Genomic DNA, 14,005 nt, shown 5'->3' on the forward strand with positions numbered 1-14,005 from the left:
ATTAGGGACCAGTTAGGTCATGATCAAGGTCACTGATTCTAAAAATAGATACTAAAAATCGGCTCAATCGCTGTAGGCTTTTTGGGGGGAATTTGTATTGAAATTTTGAGTCGGTTGATTACACGCAGACCTAGCTTAGTATTGCAAAGTTTTTCAATCACTGTCTTTTGTCATGCCACAAACAATGTTGCATAGATGGAAGTTTATGAGTCTTTTAGACATATTTCTGTTTGCTTAAGTCTTTTAGTTTAAACTTTTTATTTTTATGCCCCCATTCGAAGAAGAGGGGGTATATTGTTTTGCTCATGTCGGTCCGTCGGTTCGTCCACCAGATGGTTTCCGGATGATAACTCAAGAACGCTTAGGCCTAGGATCATGAAACTTCATAGATACATTGATCATGACTGTCAGAGATGACCCCTATTGATTTTCAGGTCACTAGGATAAAGGTCAAGGTCACAGTGACTCGAAATAGTAAAATGGTTTCCGGATGACAACTCAAGAATGCTTAGGCCTAGGATCATGAAACTTCATAGGTACATTGATCATGACTGGCAGATGACCCCTATTGATTTTCAGGTCACTAGGTCAGAGGTCAAGGTCACAGTGACTCGAAATAGTAAAATGGTTTCCGGATGATAACTCAAGAATGCTTACGCCTAGGATCATGAAACTTTATAGGAGCATTGATCATGACTGGCAGATGACCCCTATTGATTTTCAGGTCACTAGGTCAAAGATCAAGGTCACAGTGACTCGAAACAGTAAAATGGTTTCCGGATGATAACTCAAGAATGCTTACACCTAGGATCATGAAACTTCATAGGTACATTGATCATGACTGGCAGATGACCCCTATTGATTTTCAGGTTACTAGGTCAAAGGTCAAGGTAACAGTGACTCGAAACAGTAAAATTATTTTCGGATGATAACTCAAGAATGCTTATGTATAGGATCATGAAACTTCTCATAGGAACATTGATCATGACTGGCACATGACCCCTATTGATTTTCAGGTCACTAGGTCAAAGGTCAAGGTCACAGTGACTCGAAATAGTAAAATGGTTTCCGGATGATAACTTAAGAATGCTTACCCCTAGGATTATGAAAATTCATAGGTTGGTTGATAATGACTGGCAGATGACCCCTATTACTTTTCAGGTCACAAGTTAAAGGTCAAAGTCACAGTGACTTGCAACAGTAAAATTGGTTTCCTGATGATAACTCAAGAATAATTAGGCCTAGGATCATGAAACTTCATAGGTACATTGATCATGACTGGCAGATGACCCCTATTGATTTTCAGGTCGCTAGGTCAAAGGTCAAGGTCACAGTGACAAAAATATATTCACACAATGACTGCCACTACAACTGACAGCCCATATGGGGGGCATGCATGTTTTACAAACAGCCCTTGTTAATTTAGCTCGATTGCATTGAAAGCCTCAGGCTTATAGAAACGTTCTTGAGTCCGTTTCCTTATGTACTATAGAAATCACATGTCATTGCAGATTACGCCTAAAGAGATTCTGCATTTTCGCCTCCAACCAGCTAAGTTACAAAAACTGTGTCTTGAAAAAACATTTCTAGAAAAGGATTGGACTAGTGAACAGTGGGACCTTCTGCCACCCATATTGAGAAAGTGGCTGAAACAAAAGATGGAAATTTGTGCTCAACAACAAATGTGCTTAAAAAACTCTGAACATGGAATATCATGTGTAATTGCATGAAACTTGACCTGTCAGAACTTTCAGTTATGTTTTGTGATAGACTGTTTGACAGGGTATATAGGAGTGACGCTGTCTGTTGGTTTATTGGTTGTTCGGTCAACATAAAAATGTTCTATGTTTATGCAGAAAACTTCTTCTTAATTTCTCTCAAGAATAAATTGAAATTTCAGATATATGAATTGTAGATGTAAAAGACACCGTTTTCACGCCTAGTAATGTGCCCTTGTTTCTAAATTATTATGTTTCTACTTGAATAAGGCTGGTTAGATTTGACTTTAGGAAAAGCAGATTAAAGTTCATAGAGAAAAATCCCTGTAAAACAGCTATGCGTGTGACAAAACAGTGCGAGGGTATTTTTAGTCTCTTATTTGACAAAGCTCTAGTCAATGATATATTGAGTCTTGTTCTGAAAACAAGGCGTAATGCATATGAATAAAGCATCTGCACATGCTAATCAGCCCACTGTCCACTCTTAAGGAAAATCAAGTTTAAACGGAAAGTATTTGCCCTGATTAGCCTGTGCGGACTGCACAGGCTTATCTGGGACAACACTTTACGCACATGCATTAAGTCCTGTTTTTCTAGAGCGAGGCTCATTTATTTAGGAACATTTATAGAACATGATTGTTGTGAAAGCCCTAAGGAACTGTTATGTTATAACTGTGTGGAATATGTATGCTATGTAACTACTGAATAATTTTATGATATGAGAGAAACTATCACCTGTAAGTGATCCTAGAACTGTACATGTTTGCTGTGGTTCAGTCAAGTGCATACATTTGAAAAATCACTGGTTTAAAGTTTATAATATTTCAGGTATGTAGATTGTGTTGATTACCCTTTACCTGTTAACTCTGATGCCAGCTATGTACAGAATTTTATATTATTCTTGCCTAATGTGATAACTGTAACTAATATAACACTAGATCCGAAATTACCCCACCTGGTATAAGATTTGTGTGTGTGTTCAATGTTCCTTTTCCAAAACCTATACACAAAGTTGTTCATCTGAAACATGTTTCGTTAAGGAAAATTTTACTGAAAGAAATTTACTTCTTGTAGAATTTCTTTTGTTTTATCACATAAGTTCATATGTATTGTAGACTTTTAATCATTTAACTATTTTATTGTCCGCATGTCTTTTTTTTCAAAGTGTGCAAGAAAGGCACTTTGTGTAAATATCGTTCAGGTCCATTGCTTTTGGCAAATTTATGGGCCATGGACTTAGAAATGTTCTCTATAATAACCGTTTTAAAGGCTTTCAGATGTATAGCTGATTTTTTATATGTGAGTCTACGTACAGGACTTAAGATGAAGTGTGAGCTTAGTTCCGGTTCATTGATTTGTGGCAAAGTTATGGGCCGCGGACATACAATATTCTCTTAAATAGCTGCTGTGAGGCTTCAATCTCTCCAAGCACAGTAGGAGGCAGTGTGTTAATGTGTTTCACAAACACAGGGGTTGTCACTTATAATCTTTTTATGCCCCCCTTCAAAGAAGAGGGGGATATTGTTTTGCTCATGTCGGTCGGTCCATCCGTTGGTCCGTCCACCAGATGGTTTCCGGATGATAACTCAAGAACCCTTACGCCTAGGATCATGAAACTTCATAGGTACATTGATCATGACTCGCAGATGACCCCTATTAATTTTCAGGTCACTAGGTCAAAGGTCAAGGTCACAGTGACTCGAACTAGTAAAATGGTTTCCGGATGATAACTCAAGAATGCTTACGCCTAGGATCATGAAAATTAATAGGTTCATTGATCGTGACTGGCAGATGACCCCTATTGATTTTCAAGTCACTAGGTCAAAGGTCAAGGTCACAGTGACTTGAAACAGTAAAATGGTTTCCTGATGATAACTCAAGAATAATTAGGCCTAGGATAATGAAACTTCATAGGTACATTGATCATGACTGGCAGATGACCCCTAATGATTTTCAGGTCACTAGGTCAAATGTCAAGGTCACAGTGACAGAAAACTGATTCACACAATTGCTGCCACTACAACTGACAGCCCATATGGGGGGGCATGCATGTTTTACAAACAGCCCTTGTTAAATTTTGGTTTGCATTCTTGTTGCTAATATTCCATTAATAGATTTTTTTTAAATAATAGTAGATTTTCTGTATTTAAAAGTATACTGATTGTTTAATTTTAAGTATTTTGGTCCCTTTTTCTTTGAATTAAATCTTTTTTTGGAGTATTACTCTAGAATGGTCTAGTTTATATGATGTATGTACTGCGCACTCTGTTGTCATACAAGGTAATAAGCCTGTAACAAGAAAAACGTCAAGCCTTGTGGCTTACAATTGGAGTGCCACTTATACTGATGTTTATTCAAGTTATGCATTCTCCATAAATTATATTGATGAGATGATATTGATTAATAATGCAATTTATACTCTCTCTCAAATATTTAAATGTATCGGCTCGGCCATTTTTCTTGTCTATGTAAGGGTTTAAAGCTTTAAAAAAAATCCCCCCAGGAATAGCATAGTCCTCTACATTTTCGAAACATTTACACAGTTTGGGTATCATCATTATTGGGTCCATATGGCTTAATATGGCTCGATAGGTCATTGTCAACTCGGGTGCTACTTAAATGTACCCGGGTAGTCATAAGTATACTTAAATGTACCCCTAGTACCGAACAAGTACTAAAAGGTACCCGGCCATTTTAGACTTTTATTGCCACCAACAATTTGATGTCTTAAATGGACCTTTTCACAGATTTTGGTATGTATTGAAGTTTGTCAAATGCTTTATATTGATGAATGTAAACATTGGATCTTAAAAGCTCCATTAAAAAAACAAGAATAAAATTAAAAAAAGAAAAAAAGCAATCCTCAACTGGGCTTGAACCACTGACCCCTGGAGTAAAAGTCTAATGTAAGACCACTTGGCCATCGGTTCTCATAAATTGAATGATGTATTTTATTCTTTATATAAGCAATCCTCTTGGTGTCACAAAATATAACGACAACAACAGAACTAACCAAATTATTGAATCATTTTGTGTTGCAACACTTTATAATTTCCAGGGTTTTTTAATCGTCAAAAGATGCATATAAGGGATATTTTAGATTATGGTAAATGTTCAGTATTACTGTTTCCTCACAAATATCATAACAACAATAAAAATTGCGAATCTGAAACAATGTTTTTTAATTTTGTCAATTTACCAAAACATGAAAAGGTCCCTTTAAAACCAGCTACAGAATACGAAACTAAATTCTTTTTTAACAAAACCTGCCTCAACATGCTTCTTGTAGTATGAGTTACAAAATAAAGAGGTCATTTTACAAAATCTTGACATGAATATGACCATAATTAATTTTAAAAATAAGCCGACAGCGACCAATTTAGCGTTATAATTTGCGGGTTAGGTTTTAGTTTATTTACCGTACCCGGGGTACATTTAAATAAACTAGAGTACCCAGGGAACATTAAAGAAGAACCCGAGCCACCGATGACCAATGGAGCCTTGGTATGTGTAACAATATTTTCATTAATTCTTATTTCAAAGCTTGCTAACATTTTGGTTTGATATCATGGTATTTAAAAGATTCATTTTATGTTGTGCTTTATTAGTATTGCTACCCCTTCTTTGTTTGAGTTTGTACTGCTAAAATAAGATCGGCCATTCCATTCTTCTGTTCATGATTCAGTGGTGTCAGTGTTTCTTGAAGAGTAATAAATAATAATACATAATAAATTGAACATAATAAAAAAAACACTGTTTACTTGGTAATTTATTTTGATTAATTAAAGTCGCTTTTTGTTATCACCTAAAACTTTAATATCAAATGATAATATCGTTGTTTTTGTTTGAAGTTAGAAGCTTAAATAGACAGTTGGACATATTGTGTGTGTCCATTGATTTCTATTCAACATTCTTGTCAAACAATTGCAACAGAATGGAGATTTCACTTTTTCAGTTGCACATGTGAAAAATGAGTGTAAGAGTAGTAGTGTGTAACCTTTATACATATTCATATTATTTACAACTGCGCATGTATAACTATTTAAGTATTGTCAAGCTATTGTTGTGTTTTTTTTTATTTGGTTGAAGACCTCATAAAGTTTAGATATAACAAATGGGGTTGTGTATTACCATACAGTGCATGGGTCATATATAATTATAAAATCTAGGTACGACTTGTTGTTGTTTTTTGAGAAAATTATTGTTGGTTACTGGAAACTATACACATACAAAAACCATAAATGCATTCATTGCTATATCTGATAGATCTTTACTCTTCATGTGACAGAATTAATTTGTATTGCTGTACCTTTTAATACATGTATACATGAATATTTTCTGGTGCTTGTAGTTTTATAAACATACACATGTACATTTAGTTTGAGGTAACTGTATTAAATTAATGTTAATATACTGTTGATTTGAAGATTAAATTTACTCAAGGTCCCCAACATCTTTCTCTTTAAAAAACACACTTTTCATTCATTCAGTAACAAGTTGTTTGACACCTTTGCACATAACTCGGGAAAATTTAAAAAATCTTTCGCAAACATCTTACAAAACAAAAGTTGATGGGTTGTTTTTTGGTAAAATTTAGTTTTAAGTATCATTATAGATGATATAATATGATACAGAAAGCGCTTCACAAATAATAAATAAATGTTATAACGAAGCACACAGAAATATTAATCGATGTTTAAGCATAATTAAGTTAAAATATAACCAACACAATTTAGAAAGTAGGCAAATCTACTGAGATCAAAATCTAACAATGCAAATGGCCTAAAAACAAGACCCTTTTGATAAATTGATTTTACCTGTGCATAGGTGAACTCTCGCACTAAGTACATTTTCATGTGACAATTATTTGAAATTTTAGTCATACCTGAATTGTATACATATAACAGAGAGAAAAATCATGTAAGATGATCTGGCCAAGATTCAAATTCAAAAGCTTTTATTCAAATGTATTATGTTAGCCTGTGATCTGACCATTGATTATAAAAAAAGAAAAGAAAATTGCAAATTGTGGACTTCATTTCCAAGATATATAGGATCTGGCACCAGTTGTCATATCATACCATATTTTATTAAACGAGTTCAGGTATTTTGTTAGTAAGCGAGCTTTTGGCGAGCTTACTAACGAATTTCCTGTACGAGTTTAATAAAATATGGTATGATATGACGAGTGTCAGATCTTTTTTATCACATGCTTTTAAATGAGCGAATTAAATAAATATTTACGAAAACATAACGATAAATCCCGAATGTTGTTTACATTTCATGACGTCATTTGACGTTGCAACGTCATTTCAGCAAAATAACAAAATGCAATTGGTCAATAAATGAAAACTAATCCAATGATAACGCTTAAAAATGTTGTATTACACATATGTAATATAAAAATATGAAATGGTTGTATTAAATGGGAAACAGGTTATAGCATGTGATAAATGAACTGCAAAACCAACAACCTTTTAAATGATGATTTACACATTAACTAGTAGTAATTCTGCTCATAACATCATCTTAAATACACTTTATTTTTTCATTTTTGTCGAATCATAACGACTCTCCTAATATGTTTGTGGAATGTAGCCTAAACCGGAACCGCGTGTTGCACGGAGAAAAACAATGCTGGTTTCCTGCCTTTCCGAAAGACTACGTGTGCGGATCGAGATGCAGTTTTTAGATATTTCCTGCACAAATTGAAAGCTGCATGTCCTAAAACTGAACATCTGAAACTCACTGGCTGAAGTCGACTTCAGCAGTTATGAATGATTCATCGTATATTCAAGAAGGAGACCATGTTTTTCTGAAGAAAGGCGACAATCTAAGGCTTTTTCAAGTCCATAAAAGCAGGTTAGCACTTCTCAACATGCTTAATAAATATATAATTTGATGAATAATCTTGATGTAGTTGTGTATCATTGTAATAAAGTTCTAAATAAAATTGTGTGCATCAATGAAATCGTAGGTTTAGCGGTCATATTATTAAAAAGAAAAGATTGAAGCTTGATGAGAAGCACAACAGGCTCTTTGGAGTGGAAGAACCTTAATTGTGGGGGAAAAGTGTCCATGGTTTGGATCTTGAACCCTTGACACTCAGAGGGGGTAATCATGTGATTATCAAGATGGCGATGTCCATGCCAAGGCAGGTATTTTGCTGTTTTATACCCTTTATTACTTGTATTTTTTTTTTTAATTCCTCTCCGTTTCCAGCCATTTTAGCAAGAAAGTTACTGGCGTTTATTTCATCAAAATATTCGCTCTATATCTCTACTTTACTTGCTGCAAATTTCTTAGCGGGATTACTTTATTAGGGCTCCACTTAGAACATTTGTGGGAAGTAAAGTCAAGATATAAAGTGAATTTAAATACGAAATAAACGCTAATCACCTTTTTACTCATACGGCTGGAAAGTAATCGTCATTTAAAAAATAAACAAAAGTAATAAAGGGTATAAAACAGCGAAAAAATACTGTCTCGGCATGGACGTAGCCATCTTGACTATCATTATCGTGATAATGCCCTCTGACACTAGCGCATCATGCATGCCATACGTCCCGGTTTGTCCCGGAAATGAAGGACGTGTCCCGCAGTCCCGGAAATCTGTAAAATGTCCCGGATTTAAAAAATCCATATATACATGTACCTTATCTTATGCTTAACTGCACCTCGAGTCGGTGTTCCTACTAATCTGCAGCGTCCTTATGACAATGCCTACCCGAATAGGTGACTACACTATGTGTCAAAATCGATCAATTAACAGGGGTCCTGTTATCATAGCGATTGTCTCACGTTCGCAGTCAAACCAAAAAGGCGGCATTGTTTAATGTGGTTGTTAATTCTCTTTAATATACAGGGCCCTCAATCTATCAAATCTGCCGCCAAATTTCAGCGGCAGTTCCCCACCTGAAAAGTATACTTTTTTCCCCTTTTGGGGGAAAAAATTCCCCTTAAAAAAAAAAAAAAAAAAAAAATTTTTTTTTTTTTAATAGAAAGATGTGTCTCATGATTATTATATCTCAAATCTATTTCAATTTAATCTTTTCAAACATACTAAATTATGAAATATGCAATGAATATAGTGCAAACATGTACAAATGAAATAATGAGAGAGTAAGTAAAAAAATCCCCCAAAAAGGGAAACGCCGCGAAAATTCCCCCTCCTAAGGGCTGCGGACCCCTTCCCCCAAAGTAATGTGAGGGCCCTGATATACTACATTATTATTTCCCTCTGCGTAAGAGCAAAGGAGTTGTTCACACATCTGAAGATTCTTGCGGTTGTGAATTAGTCATGCATGATAACCCTGTGTCACTATCAATCTATAGTTTCAGTGGCTTTGTTATGCCACACTAATCGGTCCGTATTGTGTACTCCTCCACGATAAAATCGTGGACCGCTACTTCGGAGACTTTTGATGAAAACATTGATGTTGTCCTCGTGGAAATTGTATATGAAAACATTTATTTTTACGCGATATTAAATGTATATAAAAAACAAAAAACAAAGTGTAACTTATCGTCTTTAAGATAATTAATTATTGAAACAATTATTAGTTTAAACCTATTTATTTTTTTAAGCTCGATTGCATCGAAAGCCTAAGGCTTATATAAATGCTCTCGAGTCCGTTTCCTGGGCCTAGAACCAGTACTTGGTGTCTTTGGGGGAGATCTGAAGAACGCTTTCACGGTGGGGATCGAACCCGTGACCTCCCGGTCGCTAGGCGGACACCATATCCATTACACCACAGCGACCTATGAAACAATTATTGTAACGTATACTAATTAAACAAAATGCGAATCGCCTAGGCGCACCTGCCGCTTACATCATTTCATGCCTGTGATAAACAACGATGCATAAAATCGATTCAGATGCTAACAACATATTTATTAGTAATGAACTCAACTTACGATGTGAAAAAAATGTATATATATATATATTGCTATATGTATAAATGTCCCGCAAAATCGACAAAAGTCCCGGAAAATTGAGCTCAATGTCCCGGAATTGGTCTGAAAATTTATGGCATGTATGAGCGCATAGTCCAAATAATCAGATGCTATTGGTTTTATATTATTAGCTATTGTTTACATGGAGCAAGAAAAACTGTGCTTATCGATATGAAGTCTTTTGTATCGACCTTGATCATATGTATAGAAGTAATTATTTCATCTGCAGTGGGGGTTTTTATGACAATTTCAGGGCCGGTATTCGTCCCCATTTCCCTAAAAAAGGAGTAAATATTTTCCCCCAATTTTGTAGAAAAAATCCCCTTGAAAAGTAAAAAAAAAATAATTTTTTTTTAAACCACTGTCTAATGATAAATATAAATATATCTCAAATTTATTTCATAAACAACTAACAAAGTACATGTGTATATAACTATAATTAATATGATTTTTATTATTATAAAGAGTTATAATATATTAAATTAGTTTTTTCCAAATCAGTGGACTTTTCATATTAATTGCATTTTTTCCCAAAATGGCCAGGAAAAGACCTGATGATGTATCTATATTGTGTCAATATTTGTTGATAAAAACATTCCAATTTGTTCCATTTTATTGATAAAAAATGCTCAAATTTGCCATTTTATCGATTTAAAAAAACCCAATTAGACTCAAATTGGCTTGGAAAACTGAGACTGTGCATGAAGGCTGAACTGTTTGAAACTAATGTTGAAAAAATCATTGATATATATTTAAGAAAAAGGACAGAGACATTCAGCTGTGAATATTACATTCATACATTAATGTGTATTCATATAATAATTATCATTACATATAAAAGAGTGAATTTTTAATTTTCCCCTTTTCCTAAAAAACAACGCGTTTTTCCCCTTTGGACGGGCCCCACCCCCATTCCCCTATAGGTGAAAAAAAACACTGATCTGTTCCCTGGTTCTAATCCACATAACCACACTCCTCACATTAACTTTTTAGGCCAACCTCGAAGCACTCCTGCCTTTTGCTTTTGGCACCATTAAAAAGGCTGTTGGGAAGTGTACCAAGTTAGTCTTTCAAACCTATGACAACTAGCATACATGCATTTTGCTCTGTCCACTGAACTATCATTTAATTGTACTCTTTGTATTAGGAAAAAACAACAGATACAGTACAATAATTTCAATTGTCAGGGATGTGTGGCTGGAAAAGAACAAGTTCCTGTTAGATGGCATACTGGGTCACATGTATGGGACGCTGTTTGAAGTCAAAGATGGCCAGATGGTTAAAGTGGAGAGAACAATACCACAGGATGTGGAGATTGGTACTATTTATTATTGAGTAGTTTAACCGGTTGTTTTCTTTGTAATTAAACATTTGTTAAAGATTTTTGTCAAATGTGGTCATGTGTTTGTGAATAATGACAAAACATTTTTTGTAATGCTTACACATTTATATTGAAGTCACTGCTGTAGCTTTTACAAGACCCCTTTTCAAACCTTGTTCAGAAACAAAAGTGTGAATTAAAATTATTTTTTCCAGTGTTATTTAATTTTAAATTTAAAGGGGCCGTTTAACAGATTTTGGCATGTATTGAAGCATGTCATTAAATGCTATATGTTGATAAATTAAAACATTTAACCTAAAATTCTCTATAAAATAAAAAAAAAGAATAAAATTTATAAAAAGTAACCCTCAACAGGGCTCGAACCACTGACCCCTGGAGTCCTGGAGTAAAAAGTCTCCCGCCTAGACCACTCGACCATCCATGCTTATGCTTAGAGCAGATGTATTTTTTACCTAAATAAGCAATCCTCGTAGTTTCCCAAAATATTACAGAACTTTCCAAATTATTCAATAGTTTCGCGTTGCACGATACTATAATTTTCAGGTTTTCAAATCGTCAAAAGATGCGTATAATGGATCTTTAAGAGCATGTTAAATGGTCAGTATTACTATTTCCTCAAAAATATCATAACAAAAACGAAAATTTGCGAATCTGAAACAACTGTTTTAAATTTTGTCAATATACAAATCTGTTGGACGGCCCCTTTAATTGACGGTAAAATTAACAATACTAAACTCTGAACTGATCTGCGATTGTGTTTGTTCAAGGTTGTTTAGCCAAGGATATATTAATGCTGCATGTATTGCTTCAATTTGCTTGAATGTATTCAGTCATCCAACCTGCACCATATTCCTCTATTCACTAGTCAGGGGTGTGATTTTTCCTCTTTTCGCTGATTTTCTTTCCTTCATTATAAAACTGATTTTAAAAATAGTTATTAACTGTGCTGGATGTTTATTAGAAATGAAGAATTAAACTAAACCTTGTAAGGGAGCTTGGGCATTTTTCTGCACAGTTGATTCTTTTATCTCACCCCTGCTAATGCCACTAAAGTGTAGACGGATGATTGGTCAAGCCGGGAGTCGATCCTTGATTGACGAATTTTTTCCGTACATGTTTCAGCTGATGAGTGTGTTGGTGATAACAGGGACCTGCTAGACAATGACAGCAACCAGAAACTCACACAGGATGAGATTGAACAGATGAAGAAAGAAGGCGTTTCAGGGGATGTAAGTCTGTTAATATTGTACTGTCATCTTTTTGACGGAGTGATCAAGGGAAGTAACTACTAGTATGTTGATGTTTATTGTGCTGATACTGACTGAACAGATAAGGGAACTAACTCTTTAAATATTGAACTGTTTTTCTATTGACAGGAAATATCACCGGAAGTAACTACATCTATTTAAATATTGGTTGTGCTGATTCTGAGTGAACAGCTAGGTAACTAACTCTGTAAATATTGTACTGTACTCCTTTTGATGGAATGATGAGACATTGTAGATGTTGGTCGTACTGATACTGTGCACAGAAAAGGGAACTAACTCTTGAAATATTGCAATGTTCTGATTTGATGGAATGGTCTAGGGAATTATTTTAATATTATTTGTGCTGATATGGACATATTTATGTAGCACATTTAGGGTAACAAATAAGAAACATCATTAAAAAACAAAACATGCATAAGCACCATTAACACATCGCTGAAATATTTAACTACACTTCATGTATTTATTTTTTGGCATGTGTTTTTATGCCCCCGGATCGAATGATCGAGGGTATATTGTTTTTGGCCTGTCTGTCTGTCATTGTATGTGTGTCTGCCTGTCCCAAAACTTTAAGGTTGGTCATTACTTTTGCAATATTGAAGATAACAACTTGATATTTGGCATGCATGTGTATCTCACGGAGCTGCACATTTTGAGTAGTGAAAGGTCAAGGTCATCCTTCAAGGTCAAAGGTCAAATTTGGCAATTTTGAAGATAGCAACTTGATATTTGGCATGCATGTGTATCTCATGGAGCTGCACATTTTAAGTGGTGAAAGGTCAAGGTTATCCTTCAAGGTCAAAGGTCAAATATATGGCTTCAAAGCGGCGCAGTAGGGGGCATTGTGTTTAACAAACACAGCTCTTGTTTTTTATAATGACATGATGTCAGTTTGTGTTATGCTCATGAGTTGTCATATAGATACAATGTACAAAGTTTTCTAATCCATTTTGTTGACATTGTACATGTTGTGATGCAGCAATTCCAGCCATAATAATAACGCATCTACAAAAAGGCCAGATTTTATTTAAAAGGAAATCCTTTACTCAATCAATAAAGGATTGAGTAAATGACATGTTTGCAATTATGGCTTGCCTTTATTGGCTTCGATCAAGTGCTCCTAATCAGTTAATAGCAATATGCGGCTGATGCGAGTTCGAGCCAAACGAAAAAAGAATGCGTGAAAATTGTGACCAGGACTGTTGAAACTGTTCAGCCATCCAATAATTTGATCCTTAAAAATTCGAGCCAGCCAACAGAAATTGATATGAATGTATATAGCAATAAAAAATCTATGCTTTGAGGAGAGTTTTAGCCAAGGGATTTCGAGCCGTCTAGTTTCAACTGTATATTGTTTCTGCTGGAAAAAAGATGAAAGTCAATAATGGTTAATTTGAGTTCCACAAATTGCAGCACCTTATAGAGCAGTTGATTGAGAACAGTGCAACATTCCAAAACAAGACTGGATATGCTCAAGAGAAATGGGTCAAAAAGAAGAAAAAGAAGTAAGTTAATACGATTTTAAATATTTATATTGAAAAAAAACATTCAGGTTATTTCTCATTACAGGTGAAGTTTTAAATGTTTTTAGCCGGATTTTTTTCGAAAAAATCTCGGCTTATAGATTGATGTTGTCGGGGGGGCGGGCGGGGTGGCGGCGTGCTCGAAAATGTTAAAGTTCTTATTTCATGGTATAACTTTGGTATGCTTGGACCTAGAGT

General features: G+C 34.9%; 3 protein-coding genes across 4 annotated transcripts in view; 2 read left to right on the forward strand and 1 right to left on the reverse strand.

The window, feature by feature from the left end:
* Positions 1-6,164, forward strand: part of LOC127871753 (kelch domain-containing protein 2-like) — a 36,742-nt gene extending 30,578 nt beyond the window's left edge. Inside the window, exon 9 of the mRNA XM_052414921.1 lies at positions 1,512-6,164. Within this exon, the coding sequence (XP_052270881.1) occupies positions 1,512-1,730 (219 nt within the window). The 3' untranslated portion in view covers positions 1,731-6,164. The remainder of the gene's footprint in view (positions 1-1,511) is intronic.
* The window catches only part of LOC127871754 (uncharacterized), a 343,111-nt gene that overhangs the window by 193,352 nt on the left and 135,754 nt on the right, over positions 1-14,005 (reverse strand). The gene's annotated exons all lie outside the window — the stretch shown is intronic.
* LOC127871750 (tRNA (adenine(58)-N(1))-methyltransferase non-catalytic subunit TRM6-like) overlaps positions 1-14,005 on the forward strand; it is a 188,969-nt gene that overhangs the window by 163,424 nt on the left and 11,540 nt on the right. Inside the window, exons 2-5 of one of the 2 annotated variants that reach the window (XM_052414914.1) lie at positions 7,425-7,580; positions 10,862-10,992; positions 12,139-12,245; positions 13,698-13,789. In XM_052414914.1, the coding sequence (XP_052270874.1) occupies positions 7,492-7,580; positions 10,862-10,992; positions 12,139-12,245; positions 13,698-13,789 (419 nt within the window). In that variant the 5' untranslated portion in view covers positions 7,425-7,491. Of the gene's footprint in view, positions 1-7,424; positions 7,581-8,152; positions 8,333-10,861; positions 10,993-12,138; positions 12,246-13,697; positions 13,790-14,005 lie in introns of those variants that run through there. The other variant, XM_052414915.1, reaches the window with a different exon arrangement.

This window comes from Dreissena polymorpha, chromosome 3 (genome assembly GCF_020536995.1).
Source record: "Dreissena polymorpha isolate Duluth1 chromosome 3, UMN_Dpol_1.0, whole genome shotgun sequence".
NCBI lineage: Eukaryota > Metazoa > Mollusca > Bivalvia > Myida > Dreissenidae > Dreissena > Dreissena polymorpha.